General features: G+C 40.0%; 1 protein-coding gene across 5 annotated transcripts in view; it reads left to right on the top strand.

Moving 5' to 3' along the window:
- The window catches only part of MAP4K3 (mitogen-activated protein kinase kinase kinase kinase 3), a 76,372-nt gene extending 57,658 nt beyond the window's left edge, over positions 1–18,714 (top strand). For 4 of the 5 annotated variants that reach the window (XM_017818860.1, XM_017818857.1, XM_017818859.1 and 1 more), the window contains 10 exons: positions 835–895; positions 981–1,098; positions 4,093–4,151; positions 6,255–6,358; positions 7,139–7,310; positions 9,919–9,987; positions 10,106–10,198; positions 12,408–12,478; positions 15,062–15,117; positions 17,215–18,714. In XM_017818860.1, coding sequence (XP_017674349.1) covers positions 835–895; positions 981–1,098; positions 4,093–4,151; positions 6,255–6,358; positions 7,139–7,310; positions 9,919–9,987; positions 10,106–10,198; positions 12,408–12,478; positions 15,062–15,117; positions 17,215–17,302 — 891 coding nt within the window. In that variant the 3' untranslated portion in view covers positions 17,303–18,714. The remainder of the gene's footprint in view (positions 1–834; positions 896–980; positions 1,099–4,092; positions 4,152–6,254; positions 6,359–7,138; positions 7,311–9,918; positions 9,988–10,105; positions 10,199–12,407; positions 12,479–15,061; positions 15,118–17,214) is intronic. The other variant, XM_017818858.1, reaches the window with a different exon arrangement.
- Positions 18,715–20,402: the final 1,688 nt, after the last annotated feature.

Genomic DNA, 20,402 nt, shown 5'->3' on the forward strand with positions numbered 1-20,402 from the left:
GTCTGCTGTCTGTTCTCCTCAGACTCTACTACAGTCATTGAATCAGAGATGTTGGAGGATCCCTGCCTATTTGCTTTTTGTGTCCATTTTTGGACCTGCTGAACATAAGTATGTTCTAATCCCTTGTTTAGGCTGTTGATACTTTCCACTTCCATGACATCTTGTGCCAGTAAGTTCCAGAAGTTAGGTAGTTAGGTGAGAGAGGAAAAAAAGTAGCGGTTTGGTTTTGTTTGGTTTTTTTTAAGGGTTGTCTTGTTGCTTTCATCCTCATCTTTTTAGTAATTGCAGGATTTGACAAGTAACAGTTCTGCCTTGACCACTTGTTGCATCTGTTGATCTCTGAAGTGAAATGTGTAATCATGCAGGTGGAGAGTCCCTTCAAAGTGCCAGTTTTAATTGTGTCGAGATTTGGACTATCACAGGCTTTAGAATGGCTGTGGTTTGTTGATCATGCTTTACTTACTGAAGTTTATGTTGTTAAGCTTTTCTTCTTTGAAGGAGAAAATGTGGTGGTTTTTAAAGTTTTTGAAAAAGGACTGATTGATCTTTATATTGACATCTTGTGGAATAACTATAGTGTACTTGAAGACATGAGTATAAAATGTGCTAATTGTCTAAATGTTAATGCGTATGTTAAATATCGCATGTGTGCCTAAGATTTACTCTGAATTAACTCTGGAATCCAGGTAAACGTTACTTGGCTTAAGCTAATTTCTGCTGCAAAAAGCAAGTCAGTATTAGTTTTGTCCTGTCATCTATGCAGATACTAATTGATTAATATCTTGTGTATATCAAATTGAATACTACTTCTCTGTTTTTCCTTCCATTTATCAGCTATTTCCTCGAAGGTGTACGTGGTTATATGTCATGAACAATTGTTTGTTATCAATATCTGGTAAGTTACTGGGCTATCTTTGAATGGTAGTGCTGGTAAACATTTGGTTTTGTATTTGAAGTGTGGTTGGTTTTCTAATTTCCAGGTAAAGCTTCTCAGCTTTATTCCCATAATCTACCAGGACTCTTTGATTATGCAAGGCAAATGCAAAAGTTACCTGTTGCTATTCCAGCACATAAACTTCCTGACCGAATACTTCCCAGGTAAGTACCTCTCATCGGATATATCAGATATCTTAATTGTGAGAGTTCAGGATATGCTTGTGAAACTCTGGGAATACCAAATAATGTGGAATTCTGTTTACAAGTTGCACTCATGTGTGCATTAATCAGAGGGTTAACCCCTACATTTACACAAAACAAGATGTGAATATACTCTTATTAGAGAAGTGGCTTTTGGTACATCTTACCTTCTTGTCACGTAGCCTCTTGTTTCTGGGCATAGCTCAGAGCGTAGCTCTTTTCAGGTCTAGTATGGTAAATCCTGCTTGTTCTTGGTGCTAAACAAAACATGTGGTCAGTATTGTACCTGTGATATTTCAGGCATGTAGAAATGATCTTACATTAGGTACTCTAGGCAATATCTTTCAGTTCTATTAAAAATAGTGCGAGGATGTGTAATGCAGAGGGAATGGGCTCACAGGATATTTTGAAAGCTGGGAAGAGTAGAACTGGAGCACACATTTACATTCATCATTGGCTGGTTGTTTTTCACAGGCTAGCGTAGAAGATACTTTTGCCTCTAGGTACCTACAGTATGTTGTGCATGCAGTCCCTCCCCTCCAACTCTATTTACTAACAAGAGTATACAAAATTCCAGAAACTGGGTACAGTGCTGACTGCCTGTAAGTTTAGGAGTGGTATTCTCCAATTTAGTGCTCTCTCCACCATTTTCCCTCCCCCTCCCCTGCAGTGGGATGGAGAGGAGAATTGGAGGCACAGAAGATAAAGATCATGGGTTGAGACAAAAACAATTTACTGGAAACAGCTATGAGATAAGAAGGAACAGTAACAGCAACAATACTAATGACAGAGGGTACAAGAAAGAGCAACACAGAAACAATACCCAGAAGGGATCCTTTTTTCCCTGGAAGAGACTCCCTTTCCTCTATCCCCAGCAATGACCTGAGGTGGTATAGAATAACCTCTGTGTCCTAACCATGCCCCTTCTGGCTACTGCCAAAATAGAACCTGTCCTGACCAGAACCAGGACACTGCCAAGCAAGCCTTGGTAGTCCATTCAAATCCCAAGAGGAGGAGGTAGTAGCACTAATCTAGTTTGCAGAAAAATCTTTGGTTCTTGAAGTCCATAGTGAGACACTGTATTTTCTAATATAATAGCATTTTTGTTAGGAAATTGTATTATAAAAAACTTGAATCTTTGCTACCTTTGGTTCTATTAACAGCCTATTAACAATTCTTGGATTTGGGGAAGGTTTCTTATTCAGTTATCTGCAAACATAATGGTGCAATGCTTGTCTGAAAATTGTGTTCTTCCTAGAGGGTAAATTCTAAATAACTAAGAGATGATTTGTGCTTTGAATTATCTTCTGTGTACCTGCACCACTGTTCTGCACCTCTCTCTTCTAAATTTGACTTTGGCTGGGTGACTTTGGTTTGAGGAGTGAATCAGCAGTGGACTAATAACTGTAATTATCATAAGGATCATGCTAGCAAAACTTTCATACTATATTCAGCCTGGAATGACACCTCACCTGAGTTACAGAGGGCTCAGAATATTTCTTGTCCAGTCATGTCACTTCCCAAGAAAAATGCAGCACAACCTGAATGTGCAAGTGCCAAGCCAGTCAGTCAAAAGCAGGAGAGATTAATTTAGATAATCCATTTTGCTGTTTTACTTCTTGTGAGGATTCAGTGTAGTAACATTTTGCCAGGCAGAAGACCTACATCTGAAGTAGGTCTGAAAAACATTTTTTTTTTCCTACCAGACTCCCAATAAAGTGTGTTCTTAAACAAGTTCCTGGATACTGTGATGATGAGTGCTGCATGAAAAATGTACATATGTTAAAAGCAAAGTTTTCGGTAGAGAAATTGCAATACAAAATAGAATTTGAAGTAATTTGTGAGGCTTGTATATTCATTTGCAAAATGGTCTAAGCTCAATTTATGATAATTGGTAGGCAAACATTCAGTAGCAGAAACTATGCCTGTGCCAGGTCTCCATTCCAGCTTCTTTCCCTGGAGTGTTCTTGAGCATTCCTTTCAAATCTTCTATGACTTGTTTCCAGGAAAATTTGTGACCAGTACTCAGTTTTCATGCTGCTCAGACCTGCTGCATTATCAGTCACTTCTGGACAGCTCCATTTGAAATACTGTACAGCTGTTTTCCCAATTCATAGCTTTGAGTGCAGCCTCTGTCTTTCAATCCACTTATTCCCATCTTTTCCACAGCATCAAATTAGTTATTTTTATTGTCAAGACTACTGTGGCCAGTCTCAATACTGCCTGTTGTCTTTCTAGACTGTGTAGAAACTCTGATTCCCACTACCAGCAAATAACATCTTCCCTGGCTTATCTGATAAATTTCCAAATAATTGTTTTCATGATTTCTCAGGGAGTGTCCCCTGCACATGAGAAAAGATCTTGCAAAACTGCCTTCTAGTCCCCCTTCATACCTCCTCTCAAAATGCAATGCTGTGCTGCCTTTGAAAATGTGTGCCAACTTTAAACTACTGGTTTGCAAGGACTGTGTCCCAGCAAACTATCCAGTACGACATAATTTCCCACACTCCTTGTGTCCACATGTCTTGTCTTTGAACTACAGTGTCTTAGGACAAGGGTGGAGTTTTTATAGTATCCAGCACAAGATGGAATAAATTACAGCATTACAAAGAATAATCATCACGACAGAACCAATAGAGTATCCAGGCACGTGTATAAATACATGTAATTAAATAGCAAGAGAGAGTGGTAAATGACACTTAATGGCAGTGAGGTATCTATTCCTCTCCATTCCTGACTTTTAACTGCATTCATAATGCTGCATAACTTAGTAGCACATCATACTGACAGAGAGATCACTGTGTATGTTCTAGGCACCTTACTTTGAGAAGAAATATACAAACATATATTTTTAGTGTTTTAGTAAGGCAATTATTTTTCCATCAGCAACTGTCTAAAAAGCAAATTCACTTAATTGTTTAAATTGATCAATAATTTTGTTTTTATCTCTTGTAGGAAGTTTGCAGTATCTACAAAAATTCCTGACACTAAATGGTGTCAAAAGTGTTGTGTTGGTAAGTAAAGGTCTGGAGAATAAGTATGAAGAAGCAATACAAATGGTGGCACTATTTAAGATTACTGTGTCAGGTTTAGGAGGTGAAGGGAGAAGAGACTTTTGTCATTGTTATGAAACTTTGCATTTGCAGAGAGTGAGCTCGTTCAGGTTAGTCCCTGTGTTTAAGTAATTAAACTTTCCCATTTGGCTCTTTATATTTAAAGACAATTTGCATGAAATGCAGAGAAGCAGAATGGTGTCAAAATTTAAACCAGTCCTGAGGAAGAACCTAATCTCCATGGATGGAGCAACTTAAAGAAGTTGTCATCAGGATTAAGCTGTATGACTTCCTAGCAGAAGTTTCAGTTATCAATATTGGATGATAAAAAGCAAAGAGTATTTTCAATTCTTTGAGGACAGTGTTGTCTCTGAAGCATTTATAATGTGTTCAATAATGTGCCAGCTACTGAAGTCTCAAAGCTGCACTGTGTTAAGGGGGGAAGATAGATTTAAAAAACAAACAAACAAATTAAAAATCTCAGGAAAGGTAACTGTAGATGATCTCTTGTGTCCCGGAAATGTTCTACCTGGTATTCCATAATCAAATGTTTGTGTGAGGAGTTCTGTTACCCAGGATGTTTTCAGAGACTTGGTGGTAAGAGAGCATGTAATTTATCCTGATAATATCTCTTAATATCTCTAGGGTATGGTAGGGTGTTAGTGATATGTACATAGTGATGTGTTTGTGTGTATGTCCAGCCTGAGCTCTAATTGAAGTATCTAAGTCAAGCTGTGAGTGTTAATGGATACTGAAGGGAACACCCAAAGGAGTGGAGTGACAGGGATCAGAGTATGTATGAATGCTTGCTTTCTGACATGAAAATTAATTTGGAAGTCTATGTTTCCATGTTTTTCTTTATAAAATGAGAAACCTAGTGGTGTGCTGCTCTGTGATCCTGTGGTTTCTGTCCTGTCAGGCACAGAGTTTAACAAGGTGCCATAGTACTTGACAGTATGAGGGGGAGTCTTGACATTCAGAGATAGCTTAGCCTGATAAGCCTGGAGCCCTTCTTGCATGAGAGGTGTAAGTGATAATTTGTGAAGGCAACAAGGGGTGGCTGCAAAAGGTATGTCCAAAGGGAGAAACAACAGATTCCTCTCTGCACAGCTTGCTTTGTGCAGCCTGAGCCTCCATTCCTGCTGGCAGCATAAGTCTGCTTTTGGCCTTGGGGAAGCAGGAGTGTCACAGGAGGCAGATAAAGACAAGCACGTCTGGTCTTCTTTCTGCACCTTTTAGGTGTTGGTAATTGCACATTTTGTGGTTTCTGCTGCTGATTCAGCCTTACTAAGAGTTGCACCAGGCATTATTTGATGCAGTTTGCAGTCAGTCTGACTGATGTTGAGTGAGAAATTGGATTAATGAAATTAAGCGCTGATGTTTAAGGTGCCAAGGGATTTCTGATGTGTTTCTGTGTCAATAAGGTAGCATGAGCATATTTCACTTGTTATCTAAACTGTGTTGTTAAGTGCCTGATGACCCACAGTCACTTTGCTGCACAATAAAATCTGGTCTTTAGATATATTTGTACAAAGTGCAAAATAATACTTGTTTGTCTTAAAGAATGTGTTGGTAGTGCTTAAGGAGTGAAATTTTGTCAATATTGTAGAATTGAAGTTGAGAAACTTCAGATTTCACAGTGCCTAATTTTGCAACTTTGTTCTCTGCCTGTTTTTGAGTTCTGATAAACAGTTGAAGAGCAGCACTTCTGCTTTTCTGTTGTTCTTCAGTTTCAGCTGAATTTCCTGACAATCTAGAAGTGTTCATCAGACATACAGAGCTCCTGGATTTCAGACTCGCTGTGAGGGTGCTTGAAGGGCAGCTGAGCTGTTCTCAAGTGACAGTGGTTGTTCACTGCCTGCTGAATAACTGTCTGTGTCATAGAAAAAGCCATTCTTTAACAGCCGCTTATGATGATTTCGAGATAGCTTGGGCAAACCAACATAGTAGAGCCAAGACACTTCAAATGTGTATACAGTCAACTATTTTTTTGTGACGTGGTTGGAAATTGTTTATAACTTGTATGTACTTAGTACACTAATATTCTATATCCTTTTTTGACAGTGAGGAATCCCTACACAGGCCACAAGTACCTTTGTGGAGCACTACAGTCTAGCATTGTTTTGTTAGAATGGGTCGAACCAATGCAAAAATTTATGTTAATCAAGGTAAAAGTACAATTACTCTTGTGTTCAGTTCTTTTTATCTTGTAGTGACTTGCTAAGAATACAAGTATTAGTCATTTCTTGATTTATTATTTTCTCTTGGTTTCTGTTAGATTATATTTAAAATAGCTATTTAAATGTGTCATATTAACTAACTCAAAATACTTACGAGAATGTTCATGTTTTTATGGTGCAATTCAGTTAGAGAACTGAGCCCTTCTCTCCGTGAACATTGCCCTTCAGTTTCACAATAGAAAACTCTGGGTGACAGACTGAGACATGGCAGAGTGAAGTGATAAAACTGCTTAACAATGGTCTTGCTCCCATTGCAAGAAGGTGGCCACTTATTCTATGTTTTGTGACACTGGAGGTGCCCAGAAGTGCTTGTTATCTTCCCATCTGACACTACCTGAAGAGACAGAGCCAGGGTGGACTCATGTTTGTAGAAAGGCAGTTGCTGTAACTTGATCAGCCTGGAAAAGAAGGCTTAGAGGCTTAGTAGCCAGAGAGAGCAGTGATGAGCACTCTTTTCATCTGTGGGCAGCTGCATAGGACACACATGATGAAAGACATGCTATCTTATTTTAACTGAATTGCCATGAGATGCTCTAAACTTCTTAATTCAGGCTTTTTATATTTATCAATTCCTGTTATCTGAAGAAGTAAACATAAGTGTTACAAAATGTATGGCATAAAATCTACCATGCAGTTTAAATATCTAATATCTGCAAGTCAGACAACATTTGTTTCCCTTCTAATATCTATTTTTGTTTCTAAATCTAGCACATAGATTTTCCAGTACCTTGTCCACTGAGATTGTTTGAAATGCTGGTAGTCCCCGAGCAGGAATTCCCTTTAGTTTGTGTTGGCGTCAGTAGAGGAAGAGACTTCAACCAGGTGGTGAAGTTTGAGACTGTCAACCCAAATTCTACCTCTTCGTGGTTTACAGAAACAGGTTTGTGTGCTGTTGTAATTGCATTCAGAAATGTTCTTTGTTCTTCTGTTATAGCTGAAGCACTAAAAGGTGGGTTTTTCTGAGGAATCAAATGGTTAAATCATTAAGACTAAGTCATCATTGTAAGTTTAAAGGAGTATCTGGTTGTACCTGCTTGTACCTGCACTTTTTTTGATGTTTCTACTTGTTAAACTGATTGGATTTCTTGAGATTTTTGATATAGCAGAGGACAGAGTTACAGTTTCTTGCATTTCTATAAATTACCCACTGTGCTGTTCTGTGCTCTACCCTGGCACCATGACTTCTGTTTATTTAATAGATTTTAGTAGAATTGCGTTCTGAGCAATTTCTTTCAACATCTCTGTAAGGTGTGGTTTGGCTCTCCTATAATATGCCACTGTGGTTAGAAGTGGTGTTATCAGCCTCCTGCTGAGATAGAGCATTCTTCTGGTGTTTATGGAAAGCAAAAGGGATTATGAGAACTGGTAGCAGGAAACCAGGTATCTGCCCCGTCATCAGTCTGGACGTCACGAGTGAGGAGGCCACTGTCTGAGCAACAGCAGAAATTCTCTTTAAAAAGTGTGCTAAGAATGACCTTTTTAGAGTTGCACGATTGTCCCTTGAACCTAGATGCAGTAGTGAACCAGCCCTAGTCATAGCCTGCAGATTTAGAAGCTTTGTTTTTACTGGACATAGATTCCTTGTCTATTCATGATGAATTTATATGTAGCCCTGTGCTGGCATATACAGGTATGAGTCCAGCTGAGTGTCTACTGCAGAATTCATGAAGAACAACAATTTCTACCAGGAAGATATTCACTGACTTTCCTGCTGCTGAAAAGAGCATCAGATTTTGACACAGTTTAAGGAATAGTTACAAAAAAACAAAGTGAGCAGTGGATGGCCAATTAATGCACTTAACGACTTCAGACAGTGCATTTTATTTTCACACACTTGTGTAGCTATGTGGCTTTATACTAGAGTCCATAAAAGTAACATGCTGAAGAAAAATGTCTTGTTGTCATTTCTCTTTCAATATTGTACAGGAATACTAATAATCCCTTCCCAGTTTGGTTTTTTTGTAATGTGGAAAATTTAGCATTGCATTGTGCCTTCCAAACCCACTTTTTAAATTTCCTTGAATCACTTGTGTGTTCTTGTGTTGTGTCTGTTCTTGTTTTCTCCTATTTCTTTGGCTCCAGTTTAAATCCTTTTGTTAGATTGATTTATTCCTGTCCCCTGCTGGCAGGAGAGTGATAATGCAATCAAAGAGATTTTTTTTTTTATTTTTTTGAGTGAGGAAAGTGTGTACTATACAGAATCACAGAAACATTTGGGTTGGAAGGGAGACCTTAAAGATCATCTACTTCCAACCCCCCTGCTGTAGGCAGAGACGCCTTCCATTAGACCAGGTTGCTCAGAGCTCCATTCAGCCTGGCCTTGAGCAATTCCAGGGATGGGGCATCCACACCTCTGTGCAACCTGTTATGTGGTCTCAAATAGTTTCCATCAAAAAGTGGTTTTTATCATTTGACATTTGACATTATTTTGTAAATGTCTGACCAAGATATTTTAAAAAAATTAGCTGGCAGAGACTTACTGAGGGTTTTCTCCCCTGACATCCTTCAACCAGTGCAGTGCATGTTTCCATATCGCATTTGTGGTTGCAGAGATGTTTATCCTCCAGTCTTTCTGTTGCACGCTTTCATTGTGGCTGCATCTACCTTCCAAGCCAAACAGCAAAAAAGAGATGGAGGGACCATCTCATAGCACATTTCTGCCATTGTTGAGGAGTTTTTTTGCTTCTCAGCAGAACCATGGATTTTATAATTTAACCGAGAGCTGCTTTTGTATTTTAGGTAACATGCTCTAATTTCTCACCTCTAATGGATTTACTGAGTTTCTCTTTTCTATGTGAAAGATGCCTACAGAATCACTGGCAGTAATGTTGAATTAGAGCTGCTTTATGTGTAATTTTAATGTTAACAAACAAATGGAACAAAACTACACTTCTCTTTTGAGTTGAAATGTCCACTTGTGGATCAAATCCCTGTTGGCTGTGATGGAGACCGCTGCAGCTGTAACCCAGAAAAGCAGAAAATATCCCTTCCTTTAAGAGTTTTGATAAGAAAATAATCTGCTATTTTGGGAAGATCTGAGTATGGAAAGTCTGCAAATAGCAGCAAGAATAAAGTAGTAATATGTAAGTCTGTAGCAGGATTTAGAAATAAACAGAAGAAAAGTGCAATGAAACAGCATAGTGTGTGTAGTCACACAGTCACATATATCTGCCCTTTTTTGTAATAGCAATATTAAATTACACCAACAGAGAATGAAGGGAGAACAATGTACATGGGAATTTGCTTCTCTGACATGGCTCAGAAAAGGCTGGATTAAATCCATACTTTAATATTTTAGCTTCAGTTTCCTGTCACAGTCAACATGTTAGATAAGTGGACATGCCTAAGAGAAGAGAAATGTCACTGGTAAGATGAGAATATTAAGTAGATAAAAACACTAACCCATCAAATTATCTCAATTTCTAGAACTTGCATTTCAGATTTCATGCTAATTTATGTTATGAACTAACACTGTCATTTTTTTATAGACACTACAGAGACGAGTGTTGTACATGTAACACAGCTGGAAAGAGATACCATTTTGGTGTGTTTGGATTGTAAGTTTCAGTATCAGCTAAATATATATGTATGCATGTACATGCATATTGTCTGTCTTTAAATTAGGTCATATATTGAAGATAATTCTTGGTTAACATACCCTTATTTATTGTCTAGGCTGCATAAAAATAGTGAATCTGCAAGGCAGGTTAAAATCCAGCCGCAAACTGTCATCAGAGCTCACATTTGACTTTCAGATTGAATCAATAGGTAAGTTGGATTTCATTATTAGTTTTAGACATCCGTGTAGACTGTAGAGCTGGGCAATCACCAACTATGTGAAATTTAACAAGAGTAAGTGGTAGATTCTACACCTGGGATAAGGTAATCCTGGTTGTATGTACAAACGTTGGCAGATAAGAGGCTGGAGAGCAGCCCCCGTGGAAAGAGATCAGATCTGGGGGTTTGGATTGATGGCAGATTGAAGATGAGTCAGCCAAAAGGGCCAACCGTGTCCTGGGGTGCATCAGGCTCAGCATCTCTACCTGGTCAAAGGAGGTGATTGTCCCACTCTGCCCTGTGCTGGTGCATCCTCACCTAGAGTCCACTGGGCAGTTTTGGGCACCACAATATAAAAATTATGTCAAACTATTAGAGTGTGTCCAGAGGAGGGTGACCCAGATGGTGACAGGTGTTGAAGACAAGACTTGAGAGGAGAGCCTGAGATCACTCGGTTTGTTCAGCCTCGAGAAGAGATGGCTCGGGGGTGATCACATTGCAGTCTACATCTTCCTCAAGGGGGGTGGTGGAGGGGCTGGTGCTGGTCTCACCTCTCTGGTGAACGGAAATAAGACACATGGAAATTACATGTAGCTGCATATGGGGAAGTTCAGACTGGATATTAGGAAAATGCCTTTCACTCAGACGTGGTCAATCATTAGAATGGGCTTCCCAGAGAAGTGGTCGCAGCACTAAGCCTGTCAGAGTTCAAGGAACATCTGGACGATGCTCTTAGTCATGTGGTTTAGTTTTAGGTAGTTCTGTGAGGAGCAGGGAGTTGGACTCAGTAATCATTATGGGTCCCTTCCAACTCGAGATGTTCTATGATTAATTTGCTTAATGTGACAGTAATAATTAGGGTGCTAACTGTCTAGTCTTTGGCATTTGAAACACTATCTCATTTCACTTTGTTTGAGAAGGCCCAGTGAAAGGTTCAGCGTGCTTACGTAATGTGCTTTCCTAGGAGCACTTTGAATGGAGTAATAATCCTGATTAAGCTAAATATCTTGGAGACCTTCAGCCTTTAAAGGAATACCTTAATACAACCTATGTAAACTCTGAATCACTCCTGCCTAACTCATTTTGCATGTATGTTTATGCAGTCCATTTTTATAAAGTAGCTCAAAGACTAAATTATATGTCATAGGTTACATAAATTTTGTTTCCTTGGGAAAGATCTGAATTAATTAGATTTGTGAAACAGAATAAGTTATTTTGCCAGTTCTCCAGTGGTTACATACCTACATTGCATCACATGCTTTTGAAAGAGAGGTGAGGAGGGGTGTGTGCACAGGTTGAGGGTAGGACCAGAAGAGGAGGAACAATGGGAGCTAAAATAGTAAGAAGTTGGAGGGAGTTTATTTCTGAGGAGAAGCTTTAAAGTTTCAGGCCCTTCAAACATAATGTCCCACAGAGAAGAGGACAAGAAAACATTGTCATGGAAAATATTACTTTTATGGCTCTTGACGGTTAGGAATGGGGGGAAGGAAGGAGTATGTTTACTTGAAGCTGCTCACTGTGGGAGCTCTGCATGTATTGTAGTCCTCACTGTGGTTGTCACAGATGAGCTACCAGTGTCCTATTTTGTGCTGGTAGAGTCTCCAAAGACTGCTGCTCTCTTTCCTGCAAACCCAGAGGCAGAATGTGAGATGCAGGGGGACAGATTCTTCCTGGGGTCCTACACACTTGCCCTCTCTTTGAGGAAGGCCCTAGACCTACTTCCTTTGTAGGGTTCAAATCCAAGTCTCTGTCACCACATTGGTGGGAAGGGCTGGGAAGCAGAGGGCTCTGTAAAGCTTTGTATTGGTATTGCAGAAGGACCATATTAGCCAAGAGTTGCTAGGAAAGTGAAAAATGGCATTGCAGCATTCCTGTAACTCTTGTGCTAAAATTCAATATATATTTTCTGCAAGTGTTAAAGGGGTTTCCTTTTCAAAGGAAAAGACACACTTAGGACTAGACATCTAGAACGTTTTCTGGTTAGGTGGAAATACTTCTAAACCCTCCTCATTAAACAAATAAAATGCAGCTACATTTGAAGCAGGTTGAGTGATTGCTGTGAGATGTTCTGCAGTCTGTGTGGATGAATGTGATACAATAAAACATGTTTAGAGATTTCAAAATTGCAGTCATGCTTTTGCCTTAAAAGCACAAGTTGATGTTATGCCTTAAAACTGATTCCAATGTTCTTTGTTACCAGTCTGTCTACAAGACAGTGTATTGGCGTTCTGGAAACACGGCATGCAAGGAAGGAGTTTTAGATCAAATGAAGTGAGTACTGCATTTTCCTTCAAATTCTGGCTTCTGTTGTAAACCAAGTAGAGGATAAATACATAATGCTGTTGTCTGAAAAAGAGTAAAAACATTTTGGTAACTTCCCAGGTTAGACCTAGAGCTGGAGTCTCATTCTAAGCTTTTTTCATTACTACAAGTATTAGTGGAGCTGTGCACAAACCACGTCACATCTAACATGCAAAGCAGAAACAAGAAACCAGGTCAGAATGCCATAGAAAATATCCAAGCCTAGTTCTTGGTACCATTAATCTTCACCTTAAATTGCTTTGAAGACCACTGTCAGTCCCTTAGCCTCTCACATACGGATACCAAAATTTGGGTTTTGCCAGTGGTTCCACTGCTAAGCTTTAGCTTTTTGTCACAGCATCAAATGAGTTGCGTGATGATTTTTAGTCTCTTCCATGTTCTCTTGGCTTACAAATACTTTGAAGATTTTAGTGGCCAGGTTTCACAAGAAGTATTTTTCCTTTTCAGGAGAAAACTCTGACTGACCTGAACACAGATTATTTTTCTTCTAAAGTAGTCCCTTTTCTAGCCAGTTTGATGTGATTTTTAGACAGAGTTAAACCATTATAAGTATCTTCCCAAATATTTTTTTTCTTGCTGCAAACCTTGTGTATCTGTTAGTGAAAATGCTGTGCTTTGTAGGATTTTAGTAAGTCTTTTAATTTGGTTGTTAATGAATGTTTACAAACTACATCAGTTGTTTCATCAGTGTTTCATTGGCTGAGAAATTGAGCTCATTATGACTAATTGTATTTTAAGGTACACATAGGGTAAGTCACACCATGCCAAGCTCACATACTCCGCACCGTTACACAACTCCATTGACTCACACAAAGCCCCAGCTGACTTAGTCTGTGCTGACAGTAGGTCTGCTCTTTGTGTGAAGTTGAACCAAAGATTAGAGTGGGACTACTTATTTCCAAGTGTGCAAATGGTTCATGTGGCGTTTGTGCATGTTTGATCTGCGGGCGTGATTGTCCTTCTGAGAATTCATACTGGTGAACTGCAGCTTCCTGCTGTTAGCACCAACCCTGAGGAGAAGATGCCTGGGCACTTCTCAGGTTGCAGTCTCCTCCTGACAGCACTCTGCAGGGCTCAGTGCATTACTCCACCCACTGGTACTCGGTAGCTCTGACCCAACTGGTAGAGGCCATGCCCAAGGTGCTGCAACGCATTGTATGCATGATGTTGTTTATGTAAAGCATCAGGGACACTGGCTTCTTGCTTTGTTACTGTCGAGCCAAAGACAGCACCTAAATGAAGAACTGAAAGCAGAACTGGGCTGTTGACAGAAAGCAAGCCACCTAAAACTTTTTCTCTATAGAACATGTCTAGGTTAACCTCTTGGGCCTTTTTAAATTCCTTATCTATTCTGTCCTACTAGTCACACCCATTGAAAAAATAAACTGATTTTCATCTGTAATATGAAAAGCCTTCACTGGCAGGCTCAGGTCTTGACCATATTTGTTCCTTTTGAGGAATTTTATACTATGTAGTATGTAGGAAGAGGTAACATGGGACAAAAACCTGACTGACCTAACTTTGCAGCATTTTTTTCTTTGAAGACACCATTAGTTCAGATTCCCTAATATAATACAGTTAGTCTAATTGGGGATGGTTTGAGCCGCTGGCAAAGTTATTTCCTTACACAATGGTTTGATTGAGTGGGAAGAATGAAACAGGGAACTGTGTGAATTCTGAGACAAGACGCTCAAAATTTGGGCAAAGATTGCGCAGGCTCAGCCCCACAGAAAGCAGGAAGTAGTTTTCTTAGCAAAGTGGAGAACTTCATTGTTGTGAATTAAAATTCTCTTGCAAGTTCTCTGTGCTGGAAGTGAATTCACTAGGTCAGCTAACTTTACTAGGATCTGGGAAGGAGAGAAGAATCTCTGCTTTCCTCAAGAATGTGAAATTTGGCCGTGTAGAAAAGGAACTTTGTAAACAGTGCTGCCTGTTCACAATGTGACTTGATATCCTTTGGAGCATGCAGTGGGCTTTGGTTGACTTTATTGAATAATATTATGGGGTTTTGGGTGCTTTGATATTCATGTGATCATAAAGATGTATCACACAAGTACAATTCACCCACGGAAAACAAAGCTCTATGGCACTAGTCTGAAATGTCACAATGAGCATAAGTACCACAAATTAATTACGTTTCTCTGCTAAGGTTTTCAGCATATGAACTTAGTGCATTATTACTATAATTCAGAATTTCAGCAAAATATGTTTTATGCGGGATTTACCTAACCCATTTTAGGATATCCACTCTAGAGTGAGACAAATTGCACTCTACAGCTACCTATTTCAGTCATGGCTGTAAAGAGAATTGCACTGGTAGTTAAAGTACTGTGCTGAGCCCTACTCTTGTGGGAGGAATTACAGAAAACTTATATTTTGTTTAACAATGACAGTTGCATTAAATTCTCTATTGGATTTAAATCAGCAGTCGGTAAAATCAGTCACAGTCAATTTTTTCCTCCAAGCTGATTTTAAAAACAAAACAAAAACACTTATGCACTTAACATGTAAATACTTATTTTTGTTGTCTAGATCACACAAGAAATTTCTGATAATACGAGGATATTCAGGCTTCTGGGATCGGACAGGTAAGAAATTAAGTAAAGAGGGCATGCTGAAATAAAAGAATAATATATGTTCTCCTACCTTGTAGAATTTCTTTTTCCTTGCTTCTTGCAAATTCTTTTTTTAGCCATCTTAGACATTCCTTTGTGTACCTGTCTACCTTCCAGTCCTTTAAGTTTATTTCTCTTTCTTCAATAAATAAAAAAAAGTCTTCTAAAAGTGGCTGTGGGCTTCCAGAAGTACTCAGCCGTGCAAGAAGCTCTTAGTCAGCTGCGGTCACAATCTCCAGGTGTGTTTTCCTTTTTGTACTTAATTCTTTTGTTTAATTTGATGAAATCTTTACTTTCAGATGCTCTGCTGCAGTAGCTCATCAAGATCTGCTTCTGGAGACAAATGCAAAAAATACTTAAAAATTTAAATATCTCGCTTTCACCTCCAGAAAGGAAATCTACCAGTTTTTCTCCTAGTATGGCAGCTCAGGTCTTGTAAGAGCTCTTGGTAACTCCCAGTGTAGCTGTTCTTTGGTGTCTGCTTTGCAGGACACTAACACCATGTCTGTGTGACCCATCAGATAGCAGCTTGCTGAGTCAGTAACTGCTGTTTTAGGAGTGTCACTGACTTCCTCAACTTTCTCTGTCCTGTTTTCGAACTTTGTACTTCTGTAACAACCACAGAAACAGCAGCTGTTCTGTCTTCTGGGGAGTGCACGCTGATGTGACAGTTTCACCAGTAATGAATTCACAAGTGCAAAGATAGGCTTTAATTTTTCTTTTGAGAATTGTCTCTGTCTTATGCTGCTTACAGTCAACTCATGTGTCATCTTAGAATGACATTGCAAAAAATTGCCTTGTAAAAATAATGTCCTCTTCCCCAAATATGGTCCCATCTATTTCTGGCTTGCTCTAATAGTCTGTCAAGTCTGAGATGATGTTTAAAGAGTTTGCACTGCAATAAACATTAATTCCAATTTCTTCATATACCCTTTTCCTTTCAGCTCTCACCTGTTTTGTGCTTGAGCTGTGAAACCTTTTTCCAGTAACGTGTCATTTTCTAGGCAGTTCATAGGAACTGGGGTTCTGAGAACCAAAAACCTGATGTCAGTCTAATAAAAGCTTGCATGTTGCTTTCTTCTGGTGAAGATGGAATTGCCTCATGGCATGAGGTGTCATTCCCTTTGTGGAGCACATTGAGCAGAGGGGAGATTTTCTGAGCGATAGTTTTGAAGCAAGCAAACTTTCCTGTGAATGCACAATTAGATGGATCTGAGTTTCCCACATTCTACCTTCACTTCAGGGTGTTTATGGAGGAGAATTCAATGATGAACTTTCTGGTCCATTTAGCAATTTTAGCAGTTCTTGCCTGATGAAAAAATCTCTTAAGAGTTTGTGAAACAAAATTGGGACTGCTAATTTCTCTTCTTTGAAAAGAAAGGTCTAATCTAGAACATCCCTTATGGTCATTGTAGTGTAGGTCCAGCTAACTCAGTTCCTGTCTACAGTGATGGCTGAAAGTGGGTGGCAAGAAAAAGATTAGGAGAGATCTTTTCCTTGAGGATTCTCAAGGCCTGAAAATTTTTGTCTCTGGGACTTTCAGAGCTGGAGGAAGTTTCTGTGGGTTGGCTTACATAGGCTCAGGGAAAGAGTAGAAATGCTCACAGAAGTGTCATCTTTGCTCATCTGCCATTCCAATGGCAAAGGGCAGACTAACAGCCTTGAGAACTGGAGCCTGATTAATGGATTCGCTTTGCAACGCTCCAGGAAAGCACAAACCTGGGAAGTAGGGGAGTGATGGATCCTCTTCAGAAGCCCTCACTGAAAGGATGAGAGGCAACAGGGATATGTTACAGCAAAGGAAATTCCAGCTGGATAAAAGAGGGAAAAACATTGTGGTAGTTCAACAGTGCAGCAGGAACCCAGAGAGGCTGTGGGAGATTCTTGGAAAGCTTGCTCTGTGCAAGACCGTGAGCTTGGTTTGAGTGGCTTTTGGACTAGAGGCATCCAGGGAAAGGGAAATGACAACCAGTCAGCTGGATCTTGGGAAAGAGTGTTTACAGTTATATCCAGGATTGTTTTTAAATGAAGGCTTACTTGACATTGTAGCTTTTTTAATTTTCATTTTAGGGTCGTGGTGCTGGAGAGCAGGCCGACAGACAACCCAACAGCCAACAGCAATTTGTATATCCTGGCAGGGCATGAGAACAGTTACTGAGAACAGCACGTGGCAGGCAGCTCACCATGACAAGAGAACACTCCTGCTGCAGCAGCACTCGTGACTGGCTGCAATTGCACAAAAGCTGCAGTAACCCCACTTCAGTTACTTTATAATTTATTGTGGCATGAGAGGAAGACGAGAATTGTTTGTGGTATGGACACAGAAGCATTATAATACCACAGAAGTGCTTAATTTACTGTTATGTAATCTTTGTACATATGCAGTATTTTTCAGTGAAACTTCTTGCTGAAGCCCTACACTGACTTTCTGTAGATAGAGGTCCTCCTGTTTAGTACAAGTGTCTTACCTGTACAGATGTAAAAGTCACTGAGGATGCAAAAATTAAATCGGGGTACTATTATAAGGACGTCTCATGTGTTTATTATAAAGTGGGATGCTAGCAACAAGTATAGTACATTTAGCAACACTATTGTATTTTATTATATGTAATTTACTAATACAAATAAATATTAACTTTTAGAAATTGTAACCAAGGCTGTAATCAGATTACAATCTTGTTTTAATTTCGATACAACACACTGGTGTTCATGTTTGCACAATATATTAAGATGTGATGTATTTAGTCACAAAGGTAAGCTGTGACTTTGTGGATATGACTTGGGCTTCAAAGTTCCTTTTTTTGTTTACTTGGGTAGTTTTCTTTGTGAAACAAACCAGTTAAACACCTGTATTTTTATATTTAATTAAAACTTTCCTTATGATTACTTCTCTATGCTTGAAAACAATACCTTATGGATGGGTGTCAGTCCCAGACTAGTGGTACCTGGCTGTAATTCTGCAATAGGTGTTTGAATTATTAGTGTATACAATGATAAAAATTAGTAATACTGTTCGTCTTGCTAAATTGTTTCATATCACGATGAAAAGGAGCAACATTCCACATTGTGGAAATGGCTCAAAGATGTTGCCATTTTGACTTTTTTTTGGCCTTATAACCATTTTCACACTTTTCTTGATTTTAGGATGTTAACACATGGCCAAAATAATTTAGTTACTACCTCATTCAAACAATACAATGGTTACTACGCATCACGGGAACTTAGTTTTGATCAGAAGTATTTTTGATTGCTATTTTCCAGTGGAGTGTGTAAATGCCAAGTTTTAAGCAAAATGCACACATATGACTCCTTTTTTTTGTATATGTTCTTTATATTTTATTGTGATAATATACACTAAAACCAAACTAAATTAAAAGTGATTTATGGCCTGCGTTATTGTTGTGATTGATAATGCTTTGAAATATGTTCCCTAATGTATATAATGTAAAATAAATTTTTTTAACATGTTGTTGTACAATTAGATTATCACCTGCACTGATTTTCCACATAAGACTAAAATGGAACATACTGAGTTTTGAATTCTGCTATTAAATGGTTGTGCCAAACACAGAAGCTGGGCATTTCTGAATGTATGAACGGTCAGATTGCTGGATTTCAACTCAATTTTGGCTGGCACTGGAGGGTCAGCCCTTTTGGCCTTTAGGCAGTGGATATATGTATTTCAGTCAAGTCCTTCCAAATTCCATTTTGCTTGGTTTCTTCCCTCCATTGCCTGCTTTTCCACCTCAGTTGATTGCAAAACTGATTTTATTTTTTTTTGTTCCAGGAGGGTTTTTTTCTGCCTATGGGCCTCAAGGTTGCTGCCTCTGCTGGCCCCATCTCAGCTGTTCCTTGTACTGAGCCACAGCTCAGGCTGTGGGAGAGGTGGCAGTGCAAGTCCCACTGCTGAGAAGCCGAATTCTCAGAAAAGGCGAGAATTTGTGTGCGGGGGATTTCCATCCTGCCTCCTGTGGGTTGTTCCTCACTTCGACATGCAGAAAGTAGCTCAACTTTAACAAAGTACAGTATAGCTGATGGTGCTGTAAACGTGCTTCCTCCTGTGAGGGTTCTGCAGCAGCTGGGGCCAAGTTTCTCAGGCCATTGCTGAATTACAGGCACCAGAAGCTAAGGGCTATTGGTTTTTATTCTGGCTGAGCATTTTTGGTACAAGCATGCACACTGGGATGCAGCTGGAAGAGCTAAAAATAAAGAGGACAGGGTAGTGACATGTGGGAAGAAGGAGCATTGTGCTAGGGCAGGTGTGTTCCCAGTCTGTTGGTATACTCAGGACAGCTTTGCTGTTCCCATGCTGCTCTCCAGCCTTAGAGATAAGAAGTGAAGGGTTCCTGCTTTTTTGAGGAATTGTCCTGTTGCAGGATTTAGGGTTTGTGCCACAAAACTGCTTCTCCCTCTCTCGAGATGCTTGACTACTCTGCTGACTGCTGCCCTCAGCTGAGCCCAGGAGCCTGGGCCTCTGGTAAATCAAAAGGTCTCCTTTGCTAGACCTGCAGTTACCTTGAACTGAAACTTTTCTTGAGCCATGCTCGGCGGGAGCTTACACCACCCCCACCCTGGCCTACAACTGGGATTGATGTGTGGCTGATGGATGGGGGCACAGTTAGTGCCAGCAAATCCCATCACAAGCTCCATGAGGTTAGAGCAAGGCCTCTGCCTACAGGTGATTGACACAGCTCCTCTAACAGCCTGTGTGGCTTCCCTTTCTTTCTTTCCAGCCCCTCTAAGCTGGCTTCTAGCTCGTGGTCCGAGCTGTGAGCAGGCAGAGTGTCTTGTGGTAATGTGACAGCATGATAGGGCACTTGCCAGCCTGCTAGCAAAGTCTAATTAGGGCAGGGGCTGAGCTTGGGCCTCCATCCAAACTGAGCATTCTTACAGGGAGCAAAGAAAGCACTGGAACGGTTTGTGTCTTGCAGAAGTACTCCTGGGAACACAGGAATGAACACTACTTTTACCTTTTTCTTGCCTGTCTCCCCATATGGTGCTGCCTGCCTCTGGCAGAAACAGGATCTAGTGACATGAAAGAGAGTTCAGGTTCAAATTCTGCATTCCACAGCCCTTGACTGAAACCAAGACCTGTGCAAGGTGAAACACATGTCGCTGGCTGCCTGTAGCTTTGCCACTGGGAGCTTGTACGGGGGCTGGGGGAGCACTTGTGGGGATGGATATGTCCCCCAGGCAGGGGGCATTTCCAACAGGATGAGGTTCAACCAGGCCAAATGCCAGGTCTTGCACTTTGGCCA

The sequence above is a fragment of the Lepidothrix coronata genome, unplaced genomic scaffold, assembly GCF_001604755.1.
Source record: "Lepidothrix coronata isolate B3197 unplaced genomic scaffold, Lepidothrix_coronata-1.0 Scaffold71, whole genome shotgun sequence".
Classification (NCBI taxonomy): Eukaryota; Metazoa; Chordata; class Aves; order Passeriformes; family Pipridae; genus Lepidothrix; species Lepidothrix coronata.